Source organism: Plectropomus leopardus, chromosome 24 (assembly GCF_026936395.1).
Source record: "Plectropomus leopardus strain MGB_pleo_1.0 chromosome 24, ASM2693639v1, whole genome shotgun sequence".
NCBI lineage: Eukaryota > Metazoa > Chordata > Actinopteri > Perciformes > Serranidae > Plectropomus > Plectropomus leopardus.
The window spans coordinates 330,001-350,000 of NC_142199.1; the positions used below are offsets into that span (position 1 = coordinate 330,001).

General features: G+C 40.6%; 2 protein-coding genes across 2 annotated transcripts in view; one reads left to right on the forward strand and one right to left on the reverse strand.

The window, feature by feature from the left end:
* Positions 1 to 946: 946 nt before the first annotated feature.
* LOC121963046 (uncharacterized) lies at positions 947 to 17,822 on the reverse strand. Its single transcript, XM_088074868.1, has 8 exons — positions 17,693 to 17,822; positions 17,302 to 17,488; positions 17,032 to 17,225; positions 12,652 to 12,782; positions 7,121 to 7,164; positions 5,864 to 6,658; positions 4,223 to 4,360; positions 947 to 3,319 (listed from the first exon to the last, which is right to left on the reverse strand). Exons 6-8 carry the CDS (start codon positions 6,317 to 6,319, stop codon positions 2,822 to 2,824), a joined length of 1,092 nt encoding a protein of 363 aa, XP_087930994.1. The 5' UTR covers positions 6,320 to 6,658; positions 7,121 to 7,164; positions 12,652 to 12,782; positions 17,032 to 17,225; positions 17,302 to 17,488; positions 17,693 to 17,822; the 3' UTR covers positions 947 to 2,821.
* The window catches only part of fmnl2b (formin-like 2b), a 16,217-nt gene continuing 5,744 nt past the window's right edge, over positions 9,528 to 20,000 (forward strand). Inside the window, 19 exon segments of the mRNA XM_088074863.1 lie at positions 9,528 to 10,198; positions 11,246 to 11,329; positions 12,616 to 12,696; positions 13,276 to 13,352; positions 13,470 to 13,553; positions 14,384 to 14,527; positions 14,600 to 14,726; positions 14,884 to 14,960; positions 16,073 to 16,166; positions 16,291 to 16,365; positions 16,843 to 16,953; positions 17,037 to 17,186; positions 17,322 to 17,423; positions 17,701 to 17,921; positions 18,279 to 18,382; positions 18,514 to 18,576; positions 18,579 to 18,701; positions 19,333 to 19,353; positions 19,492 to 19,616. Coding sequence (XP_087930989.1) covers positions 10,082 to 10,198; positions 11,246 to 11,329; positions 12,616 to 12,696; positions 13,276 to 13,352; positions 13,470 to 13,553; positions 14,384 to 14,527; positions 14,600 to 14,726; positions 14,884 to 14,960; positions 16,073 to 16,166; positions 16,291 to 16,365; positions 16,843 to 16,953; positions 17,037 to 17,186; positions 17,322 to 17,423; positions 17,701 to 17,921; positions 18,279 to 18,382; positions 18,514 to 18,576; positions 18,579 to 18,701; positions 19,333 to 19,353; positions 19,492 to 19,616 — 1,980 coding nt within the window. The 5' untranslated portion in view covers positions 9,528 to 10,081.

Consider the following 20,000-nt stretch of genomic DNA (forward strand, 5'->3'; position numbering starts at 1 on the left):
GACCTTTGACCACAAACTGTAAGCACTACATCTCTGACTGAAAGTGGACGTTTGTGCCAAATTTGGAGAAATTCGCTCAAGGTTTTCTTGAGATATCGCGTTTGTGAAAATGAGATGGATGCAAAGTCACTTAGACCTTGACCTTTAACCACCAAAATCTAATTGGTTTCGTCCAAAGTTTTGAAACAAATTCAAAGATATTTTTTTAAGGTATCCTTGAGATACCACGTTAAAATCCAGGCAGAGTCTCTGCAGACAAAAACAGCACCACGCATTGACCGCAACTCCACCGCCAAGTATTTTTGCTCCAAAAATCAAAGATGGCGGAAATAAGAGGCAACAGACACTCGGGTGACTCGTGTTGTTTATGTCGGTGGTTTGATTTCTATATAAAAACAATTGGCACACTTCAGGTCACCTGACCGGTGTTACATTCAGCCTTCAGACAAAGAAACAGGGGAGAGAAAACATCCGACTCCCATCAGCTGATCGCCAGGTCACATGACCGGCTGTTTGTTATCATGGCCGCTCCGATTTGTGATCAATCTCTGAGTCATTTCTCAAAGTCAAGGAGGGATCCTTAAACGGCTGGATTTCAAGGAGGCTACAGCAGCGAATGTCACGGGTCCTTTAAAGTCGACAGAGGACAGAGTCCGAGAATTTTCAAGAAAGCACGTGTGCTCAGTGGGCATGAAGCACACACAATTCTTTACAGACATTTTGCCAGAAACGCACACCTGGTGGCTCGCTGGCCCGTTCCCATGTGTGTTCACCGAATGCTGCGAAGGAGTCTCGCTTTACTGCAGGACGAGGAAGTACCGTCCTACCACAGACGCATCCTTGACTTTGAGAAGCACCTTGTCTTTCAGGTGCAGCTGCTTAACTACACTTCCCATAATGCATCAACAATCATCCACGCTCTTACCCTTCCGTGTCTACATATTACACTCTAGGTATCCTTCTGCGTCTGCATGTTACACTCTAAATATCCTTCTGTCTGCATGTTACGCTCTAGGTATCCTTCTGCGTCTGCATGTTACACTCTAAATATCCTTCTGCGTCTGCATGTTCCGCTCTAAATATTCTTCTGTCTGCATGTTACGCTCTAGGTATCCTTCTGCGTCTGCATGTTACGCTCTAAATATCCTTCTGCATCTGCATGTTCCGCTCTAAATATTCTTCTGTCTGCATGTTACGCTCTAAATATCCTTCTGCGTCTGCGTGTTACGCTCTAAATATCCTTCTGCGTCTGCATGTTACACTCTAAATATTCTTCTGTCTGCATGTTACGCTCTAGGTATCCTTCTGCATCTGCATGTTACGCTCTAAATATCCTTCTGCGTCTGCGTGTTACGCTCTAAATATCCTTCTGCGTCTGCGTGTTACGCTCTAAATATTCTTCTGCGTCTGCATGTCACGCTCTTTCCATCTATCTTTAGTCAACGATCCGTTTTTTAGCCAACGTCAGTCAGCTAATCAATGTTTGTTTACTGACTGTGGTTAGTTAACAGTTAACTAATGTTAGTTAGCTAACTTTAGTCGGCTACCTGTTTGTTGGCTAACTTTAGACTCCTAAATAATGTTTGTTTGTTAACTCTAATCAGCTAATAAATTTTTATTAGCTAACTTTAGTCAGCTAATTAATGACGGCAATAACTTTTTAAACTTGGTTTAAATAATAAATAAATCTACCTTCTACCTTTATTAGCTAACTTTAGTCAGCTAACTAATGTTTATCTGATAACTTGGGTTAGCATACTAATGCTAGTCAGCTGACTTTTAGTTAGCAAACCTTGTAATGTTAGTTGGCCAATGTTTTGTTTTGTTTTTTAAAACATTATTTTTTAGGCTTTTATCTTTATTGTGCTAGGACAGTACAAGTCTGAAGGCGAGAGACAGAGACAGAGGGGACCACATGCAGCAAAGGGCTGAGCCAGCTCTACCAGCTGAGCTACTGGGCGCCCCTAGTTAGCTAATGTTAAACAGCTAACTAATTTGCTAAATTACTCAGGTAACTAAAGTTATTTATCAAACTTTAGCCAGCTAACTGTTTGTTAGCTAACTTTAGTCAGCTAACTAATATTAGCCAGTATGTTTGTAAGCCAACATTAGGCAACATTACAGCTAAGTGTTCGTTAGCTATCTTTAGTTAGCTAACTGTAAGCTAACATTAGTCAGCTAACTGTTGATTAGCTAACATTAGCCAGTTAACTGTTTATTAGCTAACATTAGTCAGCTAACTGTTTATTAGCTAACATTAGTCAGCTAACTGTTTATTAGCTAACATTAGTCAGCAAACTGTTTATTAGCTAACATTAGCCAGCTAACTGTTTATTAGCTAACATTAGCCAGCTAATTGTTTATTAGCTAACATTAGCCAGTTAACTGTTTATTAGCTAACATTAGTCAGCTAACTGTTTTTTAGCTAACATTAGCCAGCTAACTGTTTATTAGCTAACATTAGTCAGCCAGACGACGATGATGTGAGTTTTTGGATGTTTTCTGTCTCCGTCGATGATGTCATCAATCAATCAATCAATCGATCGATCGGCTCCCTCGGCCGTGTGACTAAACAGAATAAGGCGATCGTTATGTAAGGTTGCCACGGTAACTCGTCTACATCCACAATGGTACAATCGGGGTTGTTTTGATTGACAGCATGCAGGTAAAGTGAGCGAGGTCAAAGGTCGGCGTCCGGTCAAAGGTCAGCGTCCGTCTGTCCGGCGCTCCGGCCGTCACCATGGTAACGGCGTGTTAAAGCTGCAGCCGGTTTTACATTCAGACCGCGGCGGGTCGGCGGCTGCTGGACGAGTCCTCCTCTCTAACGGTCCAGTTCCTCGCTCCTGCTCCCCTCGTTCTCCTCCTCCTCCCTCCTCGTCTCCTCCCTCCTGGTGTCCTCCCTCCTCGTGTCCTCCCTCCTGGTGTCCTCCCTCCTCGTCTCATCCCTCCTGGTGTCCTCCCTCCTCGTCTCATCCCTCCTCGTGTCCTCCCTCCTGGTGTCCTCCCGGGCTCCTCCCTGCTCCTTCAGGTCCTGGAAGACCTCGGTGAAGAAGTGCGGGTCGGCGTTCAGCCGCAGCATGTCGGCGCTCACGCGCTCTATCAGCGCCAGCGCCCGCTCCCAGAATGCATCGCGGCAGGACTCCAGCAGGAAGGGCTTGAGCGGGTACGAGATCTCGTGTCCCAGGTACGAGTAGGACAGGTAGAGACACAGGAGGAAGGAGGACTGCAGCTCCTGCTCTGAGGACGTGTCCTCGTCCACCGCCTCCCGACACAGCAGGTACACGAAGACCAGAGAGGCTGGACTGATGAAGCACTGGTCCTACAGGGGAAAGACAGGGGGACACCCAGGTTATCACAGAGACAGGAGGACATCCAGGGGGACACAGAGACAGGCCGAGAGATAAAACCTCAATTCTAAAAAAGTGTTAACGTTGTGAAAAATGTCAATTAAAAAAAGGTGGCATGATCTGGAAATAAAAACAAGAAAAATGTTCCAAACCTGCAGCTTTTCTTCAAAAAAATCACTCAAAACGTTAATTCAAAAAAATTAAAATTGCTTTTTCTTAAAAATCGCCATTTTCTTTTTACCTCTTTTTACCTTAATCTCCAAAAATCCCTGCCAAAAATGAAAATCATCCAAAAATTACAAGAAAAAAAATTCAAAAAATTTTGAGGATGAAAAAATTGCAGTTTTTAAAAAAAAAAACGAACGCGCAGCATCTTTTGTTTAAAAATCACCTCAAACTGTGCAAACATCGCATTCTTTTCCTTTTTTTCTTTCCATTTTTTTAATCTACAAAAAAATAAATAAATAAATTTGGAAAAGAATATTTTCTGTGAATTTATATATTATTTATAATATCGGCAGAATTTTTTAATTAAAAAAGTTTGGAGGAAAAAAAAGGACAAAATGTTTTCTTGAAAAACACAAATTTGTTTTAGAAATCACCAAAAATTTTAAGGACAAAAGAATCACGTAATTCTTTTCAGGTTTTTCAGAGTTTTAATTGGTTTGTATTGAAGACAGAAGAGGACAGACACTGCAGAGACACAGGCGTCCAACTGCCACCAAAGACAGACACCACAGGACACAAAGACTGTGTCTTATGTACGCCTGTATTACATTCATTGTTACGTCCGGGGTCTTACTGAGGACAGTTGGACACAGAGAGACATAGAGAGACATAGAGACACAGAGAGACGGAGACAAGGGGACACTGACCTGCCAGCCTTGAACCAGCAGTGCTCTGTCCACGTTTCTGAACCAGAGGACGATCTGATTGGACGACAACTCCTTCAGTTTGACACAACGACGACACAAGAAGTCAGAGAGACAACGCAGGAGCTCGCCTGTGGACGCCTGCAGAGGACACAAGGGGACGAGAGGACAGGAGAGAGGAGACAAGGACAGAAGACAGAGAGAGGAGAAGCAGGAAGAAGCAGAGAGGAGACAAGGAGACAAGAGATAAGGGGATACAAGAAAGGACACAAAGTGAGAGGAGGTTGAAGAGAGAGGAGACAAGGAGACGAGGAGAGAGGAGACAAGGAAACAAAGAGACAAGGAGAGAGGAAACAGGGAAACAAGGGGCCAAAGAGACGTGGAGACAAGGAGAGAGGAGACAAGGAAACAAGGGGACAAAGAGACAAGGAGAGAGGAGACAAGGAAACAAGGGGACAAAGAGACAAGGAGACAAGGAGAGAGGAGTTGGGTAAACAAGGGGACAAAGAGACAAGGAGAGAGGAAACAAGGTGAGAGGAGATGAAGAGAGAGGAGACAAGGAGACGAGGAGAGAGGAAACAAGGGCACAAAGGGATGAGTTGAGAGGACACAAGGTGAGAGGAGATGAAGAGAGAAGCGACAAGAAGATGAGACAAGGACAGAGGAGACATTAGGGCCAAAGAGATGAGGAGATGAGGAAACAAGTGGACAAAGAGACATGGAGACAAGAAGAGAGGAGACAAGAAAACAAGGGGGCAGAGAGACGAGGAGACAAGGAAGCAGGGGGGCCAAGGAAGCAGGGAGCAAAGAGACAAGGAGAGAGGAGACAAGGAAGCAGGGGGACAGAGAGACAAGGAGAGAGGAGACCAGGGGACAAAGAGATGAGGAGAGAGAACACAAAGTGAGAGGACATGAAGAGAGAGTAGAAAAGGGGACGAGGAGAGAGGAGAAAAGGAAACGAGGAAACAAGGGGACAAAGAGACAAGGAAACATGGTTACAAAGACAAGGAGAGACGAGACCAGGAAGCAGGGGGTCAAAGAGACACGGAGACAAGCAGAGAGGAGACGAGGAAAAAAGGAGGGCACAGAGTAAAGGAGAAAGGGGATAAGGGAACAAGGGGACAAAGAGACGAGGAGACGAGGACACAAGGTGAGAGGAAGTGAAAAGACAGAGGAAACGAGGAGACAAAGGGACAAAGAGTCAAAGAGACAGAGTCAAGAAGACAAGGAGAGAGGAAACAAGGTGAGAGGAAATGAGGAGACAAGGAGAGAGAATTAAAATGAGAAAAAAGTGAGATAAAAAAGTGTAAATAAAAAACTAAAGTGTGAAAAGTGTCCGGGAGGAAAACCGTACTCATAAATATCAGAATTACATTTTTAAATTTGTTACGTATTTTGTTCTCCGGGCTTTTTTTTTTTAAACTCCAAACATTATTTATTCTAATATTATTTATTGATTTGTACTATTGGTCGGGTCTTTTCGTGGTTGTGCCTTTCACGCAGCTCTGCTGATTTTGGGTCATTTGTTGCTGTTTGTTGTTTTTTTACCTTCTTGTGGTTTTGAAGGAAATCAAAGCGGCTTCTTCGGGTTTTTAGGGGTTAATTTTTTTCGAGCACGTTACAGATTTTCGGGTATGGGCTCACCTGCACCACCACCCTCCGCGGTGAGAGGAGCGGGTCCTGCCGGTTCTGGTTCTGGTTCTGGTTCTGGTTGTGGCCGTGGCCGTGCTCCGGGACGGTGGGGACCGGTACCGGGATGGGTCCGTGCCTGTGGCCGGCCTTCGGCGCTCGGTGGCGGCTGTCGGCGGCCGCCTGCTCACGCTGCACGTGCCCGGGCTCGGACGCGGGTTTCACCTTCTTCCCGCCCTTCCGCTTGGCTCGCGCGGCCACGAGGCGCTTCTTCCAGCTGAGCGCGTGCAGCAGCACCGGGTGCCGCTTCTTCTTCTTCTTCTTCTTCGTCTTATTGCCGTCCTCTTCCTCCTCCTTCTCCTCCTCCTCCTCCTCCTCCTCGCGGGGCTCCGCAGGCTCCGCGAGCTTCTCTGGCGGCCCCCGAGCCGCAGCCTTCCGCGAGCCCGGAGACAGAGACAGAACCGTTCCCATGACGACAGGCAGACCGAGCGGCGCGAGGGTCTCTGCGGCAGGAGGAGGAGGAGCTGTCTGTCCTGCTGTCCTTCTGTCCCGCTGTCCTTCTGTCTGTCCGCTGAACCCTTAGATATGACGGTCCATCATGAGACGTGTCCTCCACCTGTCCACCGGGCTCACTGTGTCCTCCACCTGTCCACCGGATCACTGTGTCCTCCACCTGTCTGTCTCTGAGTGTCTCTGTGTGTTTCTGAGTGTCTCTGATGACGCAGCTGATGGACCGAACCGGAGGGGGCGGGGCTCCTGCAGAGTCGCTGTCCGTGGTGCTGAAACACTTTAAAGCTGCAGAGAGGACCGCTAAAGGACCATTACACCCACTATTGTTATTATTATTATTATTATTATTATTATTATTATTATTATTATTATTATCATTATTATTATTATTATCATCATTATCATCATTATTATTATTATTATCATTATTATTATTATTATTACTATTATTATTATTATTATTATTATCATCATTATTATTATTATCATTATCATTATTATTATTATTATCATTATCATTATCATTATCATTATCATTATCATTATTATTATTATTATTATAATAATCATCATCATTATATTATTTTATTATATTATTAATAATTCTAATGATATTACCATTATGATTACTACTACAATAACAATAACATTTACAACAATAACAACAAAAACAATACTATTAGTAGTAGTAATAATAATGGTGATATTAATGATAATAATAATTAATATTATTATTGTTATTATGTCATAACACATACTTACACATGTGAGTCAGCAGTTGGATGAAGATCCTAAACTCGAATCATCTGAGTCAGAATACAAACAAGCAAACAAACAAACAAACAAACAAATAAATAAACAAACACAAAGATTTTAAAATGATAAACAAACAAAAAAGATTGACATGATAATAAACAAAAAAAAGTGATTTACAGGACAAAAAACAAACTCTGTCAATCCTGTTGACCACTTTGTCTCCAGCAGAGGACGCTGTTTGTCTCGTAAGGACCGGAGGATTTTAACCCCTTCGTGTCCTCACCAACAGAGAAAAGCTGTGGATGTTGTCATTATTATTATTATTGACAATATGGATTAATAATCTTTCTAGTTATTTACAATGATGGTATCTTGACAACTCCTCTGTAATAGTAAAAAAATCATACTGTGATATCTTTTCATCATATGTAATGGAATAATATTAAATATACCATAATAACAACAGTGAATATTTATCCTTTTCTGTTTCATATAAAAATGTATTGGCTTAAACTAACTTAATCAAAAAAGGGTGATTGTTATGTTATTAGTTATGTTATTATCACACATAAATATGATTTGATTATCGCTTATTATTATTATTTGATTATTTATTTTTAAATTATTATTAATATAGGCCTATTTATTTTATTGTTTTTATTATTTTTATTGGTAGCCCATTTTAATTGTTTTCAATACAAGATTTCATTATTATTTTTTATTTATTATTAGCCTATATGAAGTTTATATATATAATTATTATTTTTATTTACTATTCTTTATTTTCGAATTATAGTAAAAGGCTTATTTGAATTAGTGTTATTGTACGACGATTTTATTATTATTATTATTGTTATTATTTTAATTATTATTCCCGTTGTTACTGTAGTTAATGTTGTTATTATTATTATTATTATTATTATTATTATTATTATTATTATTATTCCGTTGTTACTGTAGTTAATGTTGTTGTTATTATTATTATTATTCCCGTTGTTACTGTTGTTAATGTTTTTGTTATTATTATTATTACTGTTGTTACTGTTGTTAATGTTGTTGTTATTATTATTATTATTATTCCCGTTGTTACTGTTGTTAATGTTGTTGTTATTATTATTATTATTATTATTCCTGTTGTTACTGTAGTTAATGCTGTTGTTGTTATTATTATTATTATTGTTGTTACTGTAGTTAATGTTATTATTATTATAATATTGTTATTCCTGTTGTTACTGTAGTTAATGTTGTTGTTATTATTATTATTCCCGTTGTTACTGTAGTTAATGTTGTTGTTATTATTATTATTATTCTTGTTGTTACTGTAGTTAATGTTGTTATTATTATTATTATTCCTGTTGTTACTGTAGTTAATGTTATTATTATTATTATTCCTGTTGTTACTGTAGTTAATGTTGTTATTATTATTATTATTATTATTATTATTATTATTATTATTATTATTATTATTATTCCTGTTGTTACTGTAGTTAATGTTGTTGTTATTATTATTATTATTCCTGTTGTTACTGTAGTTAATGTTGTTATTATTATTATTATTATTATTATTATTATTATTATTATTATTATTCCGTTGTTACTGTAGTTAATGTTGTTGTTGTTATTATTATTATTATTCCTGTTGTTACTGTAGTTAATGTTGTTGTTGTTATTATTATTATTATTATTCCTGTTGTTACTGTAGTTAATGTTGTTGTTGTTATTATTATTATTATTTCTGTTGTTACTGTAGTTAATGTTGTTATTATTATTATTATTATTATTATTATTATTACTGTTGTTACTGTAGTTAATGTTGTTGTTATTATTGTTATTATAATTATTATTATTATTCCTGTTGTTACTGTAGTTAATGTTGTTGTTATTATTGTTATTAATCTTATTCTTGTTGTTACTGTAGTTAATGTTATTATTATTATTATTATTCCCGTTGTTACTGTAGTTAATGTTGTTGTTATTATTATTATTATTCCCGTTGTTACTGTTGTTAATGTTTTTGTTATTATTATTATTCCCGTTGTTACTGTTGTTAATGTTGTTGTTATTATTATTATTATTATTATTCCTGTTGTTACTGTAGTTAATGTTATTGTTATTATTATTATTATTATTATTATTCCTGTTGTTACTGTAGTTAATGTTGTTGTTATTATTATTATTATTATTCCGTTGTTACTGTTGTTAATGTTTTGTTATTATTATTATTATTATTCCCGTTGTTACTGTAGTTAATGTTGTTATTATTATTATTATTATTATTATTATTATTATTATTATTATTATTCTTGTTGTTATTGTAGTTATTGTTGTTATTATTATTATTATTATTATTATTATTATTATTATTATTCCTGTTGTTACTGTAGTTAATGTTGTGACGCTGTGAGCGTGCGCGCGGCGGTGGGCGGAGCCTGTGGCGGCAGCAGCAGGCTCATTGTCTGCGGAGAGAGAGGAGGGACAGAGCGGAGACACGGAGGGAGACAGGGACAAAGAGGGGAGGACCGCTCTGTCTTTCTTTCTTCATGTGGGGGAGGACGGGGGAGGATTAACCGAGCGGCTCATCTGCGACACGCGCTCACTCTCACACACACACGCACGCACGCACGCACACACACACACACACACACACACACACACACACAGGCCGAGCTTCATCTGGATCAGCATCAGCACCATCTTCATCTTCATCATCATCAGGAGCGGAGAGAAGACAAAGACACACCGGGACACACACAGACACACACCGTCTGATCCCACACCGAGACACCGACAGAGACAGACAGACAGCCGGGCCTGCACCTCCTCCTCCTCCTCCTCCTCCTCCTCCGGTTCTCCGTGTGATGGCCGACCACATGTTCCCGCCGCCGCTGTGTGTCCGCTGCTGAGTGTGTGTCGGTGAGGGTGGGTGTGTTCGGTCCGTGTGTGTCCGGTGTGTGTCCGGTGTGTGTGATGGGGAACGCGGAGAGCATGGAGAGCCAGCTGGCCGTGATCCGGTCCAGAGCCGCGCCGGTCCGCCTCCCGATGCCCGACCCGGCCGAGCTGGAGGAGAGGTTCTCCATCGCTCTGGTGAGACACACACACACACACACACACACACACACACACACACACACACACACACACACACACACACACACACACACACTTTTACACGTATAGACATGGTATACACAAATATATGTTGATATACACACAAAGGCCCGTACAAATGATAAACACGCACACACATATACAGACTCTCTCTCTCTTTCACACACACACACACACACACACACACACACACACACACACACACACAGACTACATTTACTATGATACACACAATATCCACACTTCACACACTACACACACAGTGTACATGACACACTGCAGCTCCACCTCACACACGTAGAAAAACCTTTGTATTTAATCTGATGTCTGTGTGTTTTCTATACAATTATATCCATATCTAAAGAATATCCAGAACAAAATCATATTATTATGCAACTAAACTCATAAACTTACAATCAAATAACTGTCATTATATTATGTTTTTTTCTCATAAATTTAAGTAATATTACGAGTTCAGTCTTGTAATGTTAAGATGTATTTTTGCTCATAAATTATTAATTTAATCTTTTTTAAAAATCTGTAAATTTTCAAGGTTCTAGTAGTTATATTGACTTTTTTCTCTTTGTAATTATTAATTTAATCACACAATACACAAGAGACACAAAACGACCACAAAGAGACAAAAAACAACCTCAAAGAGACACAAAACAACCACAAAGACACAAAACAACCTCAAAGAGACACCAAATAACTGCAAAGAGACACAAAAAACTTTAAATAGACTCAAAGAATCTGCAAAGACACAAAAGTGAACAATGAAAGACAAAATGCTCCCAAAAGACACAAATATACCTCAAAGAGAAACTAAATAACTAAAAAATGGGGAAAACAACCACAAATAGAGACAAAACATCTTCAAAGACACAAAAAACGAACACAAAATGATCCGTACGGAGTGAAAATGAAACCATGACGGAGTCTGTGTCTCACTAATATGTAGGGGACACGGTGGGGCCCTTTGTCTGCAGTTAAACGGTTTTTAACGTACTTTCGGTGTTTCAGAATTCGATGAACCTGCCTCCTGACAAGGTGCGTCTGCTGCGTTCTTACGACAACGAGAAGAAGTGGGAGCTGATCTGCGATCAGGTGGGTGGTGTTAACAAAGGTGACGAGTTTGAATGTGTCCCTGCGGTCTGGCGGAGCTCAGAGAAACGATGTGAAGGAGGTCTGAGCGTGTCCTCCAGAATCCGTGGGTGAGGTTTTTAACCGATGTTTGCTTTAAACCTGAAGTCGGTTCGGGTCGTTCAGACGTTGTTTTGTTTGCGTTTCGTTGGAAATCTGTTGACAGAATCGGCTTCGGATCTCCGGAGGAGTATTTTCAGCTCAGCCCTCCTGTTTGTGTCGACACATCGCGGCTTATTTTCGGTGAAATTTTAATGTCACGTCTTTAAACTCAAAGCTGGATTCCTGGGGCCCTGGACCCCCAGGGGCCACCAAACAGTTTGGGTTGTACTATTAGAAGAAGGGGTACCACAGGGGGGTACTACAGGGTAGAAAGGGGGTGTTTTTTGGTAGAAGGGGGTACTTCAGAGTTCAAGGAGGTATTCCAAAGTTGACAAGGGTAGAAAGGTGTGGTACCTGGTAGACAGAGTACTGCAGGGTAGAAAGGTGTGGTACCTGGTAGACAGAGTACTGCAGGGTAGAAAGGTGTGGTACCTGGTAGACAGAGTACTGCAGGGTAGAAAGGTGTGGTACCTGGTGGCCGGGGGTATCAGAGGGTAGAAGGGGTGTATTCCAGCGTTGACAGTGGTACTGCAGAGTAGGAGAAGGGTACTGCAGGTAAAGGGGGTACTGCAGGGTACATTTACATCTGCCTGATTGATTTTATTTCCATGAACATTTATAATAATAATAATAATAATAATTTAACTTTAACAGCGTTTAATTTTCTCTGTTTAATGCTGAATTTGTGTTCGGTTTGTGTGAAGTTTGGGGAAACAAATTCCGGGTAAAAACGGCTTGAATTAATTTTTTTAGGTGCTATTTACTTTAATGTTGAAGTAGTGAAGATGAAAACTGATTTTTTTACTTACTCTCCCCTGATTTAAATCAGAATAGACTTCTTCTTTTTTGTTTTATTTGAACAAAGATCTGTTTATCTGGACAGAAAGTATATATTTAGTATATTTTTAGTATCAGAACTAAAGTCATGTCTTTACTGGTATTATTACAAAATTAGTATTAGTATTATTATTAGTATTATCAGTATTATTATTATATGGTATAGAAAATATTAGTGTACTCTAATTTTATCAAACCTCAATATCAGCAGACAGATTTCTTATGATGAGGTCACACAGGTGTTGTTGGTGGGCGGAGTTTCATTTGATGTCATCCAATCACTGTTGTGTGTGTGTGTGTGTGTGATGCAGGAGAGGTTTCAGGTGAAGAACCCTCCACACACTTACATCCAGAAACTGAGAGGCTTCCTCGACCCGGCCGTCACACGCAAGGTGAGGTGGGAAATGTAGTTTGTAGCTGGTTTATGAGAGCGATGACGTCACAGTGACGTCGGAGAGAGTCGTATTTCAGCATTTCTCTGCAGGTTAAAAGAAAAAAAATCGCATTAAAAAATCGTTTTCTGCCTTAATGAAGTTGATTATCTGTATTATGTTGTATTGTCGTTATCACACAAACGTTCACACAAATATGTAGCTGGAGATGAAAGGGAGAAAAGGTTTTTTTAAAGTGTGTGTGTGTGTAGGCATGAACAGAAGTAAAAAAACTCAAACCCATCCTGCAAAACTCTCACATGAAATATAACTAAAGCCAAAATACATACGCTCTATGTTTGTTTGTTCGTTTAAACTGTCTTTCCTTTGTTTTTCTTCTTGTTTTAGTTTTCTTTCTTTTTCTAAAAAAAGCATTTCTACGTTCTTTTTGTTGTTGCTGTCTTTGTTGACACCATATTCGGTTGTATATGTGAACTAAATGGTGAATAAAGAGTTGGAGTAAAAAAAAAAATCATTATATTTGTTATTATTTATTTGATGTATTTTAAGCGTAATAACCCGTGTGTCCATCTCCCGCAGAAATTCAGAAGAAGAGTTCAGGAGTCGACTCAGATGCTCAGAGAACTTGAGATTTCTCTTCGTACAAATCACATCGGGTACGCGTTTGAACATCTGTCCTCTGGACACTATATTCATTTTTCTAATTTTCTAAACTTAATTAATCTGTCAGGTCACAAAATGTTGAAAATAAAGTGTCAGTTAACCGTCTGCAGGTGGGTCAGAGAGTTCCTGAATGAGGAGAATCGAGGTCTGGATGTTCTGGTTGAGTATTTGTCCTTCGCTCAGTACGCCGTCACGTGAGTCTGAACAAACTAACTTTTAAGTTATTAAATAATATACATTAACATTTTATGCTTCACACTTGAATTTAAGGATTGTAGTTGAATATGTTCAAATGCTTTCCTTAAAAAAAAAAACTTTTTTTTTTTTTACCGTGAAAATTACAAATTAAAGTTTCTAAACACAACCGGACATGTTTCGGGTGGAATATGATCCAAAAGTCAGGGAGAAATTTACAACAACAGCAACTAAATTTACATATTTCACTGACGTTAGCACGTAGCTACATGTAGCAGTGTACTTGAAGCCAGTAACTGACTAAAACGGAGAATAGCGACACTTTTTACAGTGAAAAATCCCCATTAGCATGTAGCTAACGGAGAATAACGACACTTTTTCACTGTGAAAAGAGCTTCTAACTGGACATGTTCTGCAGGAATTTGATCCCAAATCTGGGAGATAATTTACGTCATGGGCAACAAAGTTCACATGTTTCTCAGACTACGTAATGTAAACATTTGCATTAGGGCGCCTCAAGCAGGCGGCCATTTAAATAAATGTCACGCCGTGCTGTCGCCAGAGTACAAAAAATACTGAGAATGGTAAGAACAGTGTGAAGTTTGAGGTTTTTGCTGTCTTATGTACACATATACCTTATTAGTTGAAACTTTGGCTGAGTTTAAATTCAAAATGCGACGTAACACGTGCTATACTGTGACGTTTTCAGCCGATATAGAAGCCACAAAATACGGAACAGTATTAGGTCTCATTTAATTTATGCGTAAAGATAAAACTACAGAGAATTAATGTCGTGATTGGTCGTTTTGTTGTTGCTGTTTGTGTCCAGGTTCGATGGCGAACAGTCGGAGGCCGGAGGCGAGGTCTCGTCCATCGACTCCCCCTGGAGTCGCTCCATAGAGGATCTCCATGGCGACTGCAGCCTCCCCTCCCCCTCCTCCTCCGTCCCGCGGGCGGCTCGACACTCCATCAGGTAACGAACAGAACCAATCGGACGAGCTCGGCAGCTGAAGACGTCTCTCTGATGACGTTTGTGTGTTCGCAGCTCGGCGATGGTGACTCGCTCCAACACTCTGCCGAGTCGCCGCACTCTGAAGAACTCACGACTCGTCTGCAAGAAAGACGACGTCCACGTGTGCGTCATGTGTCTGAGAGCCATCATGAACTACCAGGTAACACTTAGGTAACGTTTTTATCACATTCGCTTCAGTTTGAACCGAAAACAGCAGGTTAACTCTGCGTCCTCCTCGTCCTCCACGTCCTCCTCGTCCTTCACGTCCTCCTCGTCCTCCTCGTCCTCCTCGTCCTCCATGTCCTCCACGTCCTCAGTACGGATTCAACATGGTGATGTCACACCCACACGCCGTCAACGAGATCGCTCTCAGCCTCAACAACCGGAACCCCAGGTCAGTACTACACAGTACTACTGAGTACACACAGGTACTGCACAAAGGTACTACTGAGTACACACAGGTACTGCACAAAGGTACTACTGAGTACACACAGGTACTGCACAAAGGTACTACTGAGTACACACAGGTACTGCACAAAGGTACCACTGAGTACACACAGGTACTACTAACTACTCAAAGGAGCTAACAAGTACACACATGGGCTACTGAGTACACAAAGGTACTGCACAAAGGTACCACTGAGTACACACAGGTACTACTAACTACACAAAGGAGCTAACGAGTACACACAGGTGCTACTGAGTACACACTGGTATAACTGAGTACACACAGGTGCTACTGAGTACACACAAGAATTGAGACACTACAAACTACAAGTGAAAAATTGCAACTGAGAACAAAAAACCTAAATGACAACTGAAAAACTACAAACTACAACAGAGAAGAACTTCAGCTGAAAAACTACACACAACTGACAGACTACAAACTACAACGGAAAAAAATTACAAAAAAAGCAAAAACAAACGCAAAATACAACTGAAAAATCACAAAAACAACACTTAAAAAACTACTACTTAAAGATTCCAAACGATAATGGTAAAACTGCAAACTACGACTGAAAAATACAAACGAGAATCTATAAATTGAAACTAAAAATTTGCAAGACAACTGAAAACTATAAACTACAACTAAAAAAAATAAAAATGACAACTGAAAAACTACAAACAAGTGACAAATGACAATTGAGAAACTACAACTGAAACAAAAGCACAAACTACAACCAAAGAAATACAAACTACAGCTTGAAGAATACTGTAAACTACATGCCAGCTAAAAAAATACAAACAATTTAAAACTTTAAAATGAAAACTGAAAATATAAACTACAACTGAAATATTACAAACTACAACTGAAAAACCACAAACTCAGACTCAGTGAACCACTTCGTACTGCAATGTCCGGATAAAAGGACTGAATGTGAATCATGTTCAATAATGAAGACACATTTTCTGAAGGAAGTTAAAAAAGCGTTCGTGAGCTTTTTGATAAATTTGTCAGGATTGAATATTGAAACTTTATTGACAGTCTGTCCCTCTGTTGATCAGGACAAAGGCGCTGGTGCTGGAGCTGCTGGCGGCGGTGTGTTTGGTTAGAGGAGGACACGAGATCATCCTGTCGGCCTTCGACAACTTCAAAACCGTAAAACACACACACACACACACACACACACACACACACACACACACACATATCCTATTCCAGTGTCAGCTAATGGGGTGGGTTGACTGGCTGATTGATTGATTGATTGATTGATTTGTTGCAGGTGTGCACAGAGTCAATGCGTTTTGAGAAGCTTATGGAACATTTTAAGAACGAAGACGACAACATCGACTTTTTGGTATGAAGGTTTATCAGAACTAATTAATTAAATCCCAAACTCTTCATTGTATACATGTTCTGTTTTAGTTCCCCATGAACTGAAGATTAAACGTTGTGTTTAACAGTCACTTTAATTATATAAATGGAAATAATCTCAAATCATAGAGGACCGAGAACAGAACCCTGAGGAACCCCTAAAACAGGGATGATTAACCTGCTTTGCTTGGGGGGCGGCCCCATACATGTTGACTGGATTTTTAGGACATCTCTAGGATTTTAGGACATTTCTGTGATTTAAGGACATTTCTAAAGTTTTAGGATGTTTAAAGGTTTTGAGGATGTTTATAGGATTTTAGGAGGTTTTTTGAGTTTAGGGTTTGTTTTTTAGGATTAGCTGAACTCATTAGGGATTCAGGTCTAATCATTGTTACATCTTTGGATAAATAATTGGCTGCTAACTGAACATGTCTGTCGTTGCCGTGGTGACGGTTGTCAGGTGGCCTGTATGCAGTTCATTAACATCGTGGTTCACTCGGTGGAGGACATGAACTTCAGAGTCCATCTGCAGTACGACTTCACCAAACTCAACCTGGACGAACACCTGGAGGTATCATGGTCACATGACCCTCAGCTCTCAGCCAATCACACGCCTGTCTCTGGTTTAATGTCTCTCTACCTGTCTCACCTCAGAGGCTGAAGCACACAGAGAGCGACAGGCTGCAGGTCCAGATTCAGGCGTATCTGGACAACGTGTTTGACGTTGGGACGCTGCTGGAGGACGCTGAGACCAAAACGGCTGCTCTCGAGCGAGTGGAGGAGCTGGAGGAGAGCCTCAGCACGGTGAGATGTCGGTTTGTCTGTCCTCAGGTGTCGGACCATCTGTCAGGCATGGAGAACAAAACAATGAGAGACAAACAGATGAAGACATGTCTGAAGTGACAGGTGGGGCACTGACCTTTCTCTCTGTGTCCTCAGATGTCAGAGCGTCTGCTGGACGTGGAGAACGAAGCAATGCTGAAGATTGTTGAACTGGAAAAGCAGCTGATGCAAACCAACAAGGAGCTGGACCACGTCCGGGTCAGTGAACCAGAGAAAAGAAAATCTGAAATGTTGCACTGTCCCTTTAACTCCACACCTGTTACCTGTGCAGGAGGTGACTTTTTTAGGATGTTAGTCAAGTCAAGTCAATTCTATTTATAAAGCCCATTATCACAAAACATAGTTTGCCTCAGAGGGCTGGGACATTTCTCAGATTTTAGTACATTTAGTACATTTCTCAGATTTTAGTACATTTCTAGGATTGTTGGATGTTTTTTGGATTTTAGGACATTTCTGGGATTTGTTACCTTTGCAGGAGGTGTACGCCAGCACCAACTCTCAGGTGCACACTCTGCGGCGGATGGTTCGGGAGAAGGACCAGACGATTCGGCGTCAGAGCCGTCTGGAGCGTCAGGCTCAGGAGGCCCAGCAGGCCGGAGGTCCCGGGGCCCCACAGCCCCAGAGAGGAGAGGGAGACGGGGGAGTGGCCGACTCAGCCTCCCCCTCACCCCCACCCTGTCCCAACCTGTCCCCAAGGTGAGACACGTCACTGTCCACAACACAGTGTGAGATGAGCTGCTACAGTCCTACCAGGAGATGCTAGAGAAAAACAGATTGGACACAAACAAATTCATTGGAATAAATCATGAGTATAGAGGACCAAGAACAGAACCCTGAGGAACCCCATAAATCGTTATTACTAGCACTGTAACAATGAATTATAAATTCTAAAGGACTAATGTTGGAAGAAGTATTTAGATATATTAATATATTTTGATCATCAAAAAATTACAATAATAATCCAATATATCACGCATCAATACCAAATTAGAAAAAGCATTTTTTTTATTTGTTATAATTGATTTTGATTACTTACCTGATTGATGACGACAGTCCTGAGACCGTAGCCTATCACAGCATGGGACCTGGGATGGGCGGAGCTCCAGGGATGCCAGCCCCACCCCCTCCACCACCTCCACCACCAATGCCAGGCACAGGTGGGCTCCACTAATCAGATTCAGATTCAGATTTCAGATTCAGATATTTCATCATAGAGAAGATCTGAAAAACATAAAGCGACATGTAAACATAACCTGTTTCTTTCTTTTTGTTTCTTTTGTCTCTGAAGTGTCCAATGGGTCATACCCTGCACCTCCTCCTCCTGCTCCTCCTCCTCCCCCTCCCCCACCTCCTCCCCATGTCGGACCAGCGAGCTCTCCTCTTCTGTTCCCATGCCCCCCCCCCCTCCCCCTGTGGCCCCGCCTCTCCCGGGGTCGGGGGGCTCACCCACCGTCATCTTTAACTCTGGACTGGCAGGTGAGGTGGACGGTTTTATAGATAAACTCTTTTTCAGTGCAGCTGCACATCATTTTCACACTTTTAGCACAACCATCGATATAACTAACTAACTAACTACAAACTTGGAAACAAGATGCACTTCAGCAACTCTTAATTACACCAAATTTTAAAGTTTTATCCCTGTCTATATTCTGAAGGTATTTTCAGAGTGGTTTATTCTTACTTCATCCACGGCCAGATTTACAAAAATTAATTAGAGATATCCATATCCATTAAAAGAGATATCCAAAACTCCCCTTCGTAAAAGTTTGCACTTCGGAAGTCTAAAGTATCAACAAAAACAAGAATTTCAAACCTCGCTTTATCCAATATTCAGATTTTTGTTATGGGAACGTTTGCAAACTGTTGCATATTTAACTCGTGATTCAAAAACTAATGGTCTTTATGTTAGTAATTTATTCATCTCTTAGTTCAGATTTGTACCTAAATCACCTGACGTGTCACACAGTAACAGTACGGTCCACTAACTAGATTCACAGGTCTCAGCCAATCAGAATCCAGAATTCTCAGTTGCCATGGTAAATGTGAAATATAATTTGTGTTTCATGATACTAACGTGCTGTTGTTTTTTCTCTTGTTTTGCTGACAGAGGGTCCTCTCAAGTTATTCTGTACGTTTAATTACAATTTACATTTTCACGTTTCTCATCATCCTTTTTCATCTCATCCCTCCATTTAGAGTGACTTTCATCCTTCCCCGAGATAATCCTGTCTCTGGGCTCACCTGTCTCTCTCTCCTCGCTCTGCAGCGGTCAAGATCAAGAAGCCGATCCAGACCAAGTTCAGGATGCCGGTGCTGAACTGGGTCGCCCTGAAGCCGAGTCAGATCAACGGGACCGTCTTCAACGACATTGACGACGAGGCCATCCTGCAGGTGACACAAAGACACAATTCAAGTCTTTTATTTGAGTAATCCTGTTAATGATAATGAGACAGACGCAAGGTCACCGTGACCTTTGACCACCAAATTCTAACCAGTTCATCCTTGACTCAAAGTGGACATTTGTGCCAAAATTGAGAAAACTCCCTCAAGGCCTTTTCAAGGTAACTCAGAAAAATGAGATGGATGAAAAGTCACAGTGACCTTGACCTTTGACCACCAAATTCTAAGCAGTTCATCCTTGACTCAAAGCAGACGTTTGTGCCAAATTTGAGAAAAGTTCTTCCTCTGAGTAAAGTGTTTTTAGTTATCATGTTCACGAGGAAGAAATAAATACGAGGTCACAGTGATCTTGACCGCTAAAATCGAATCAGTTCA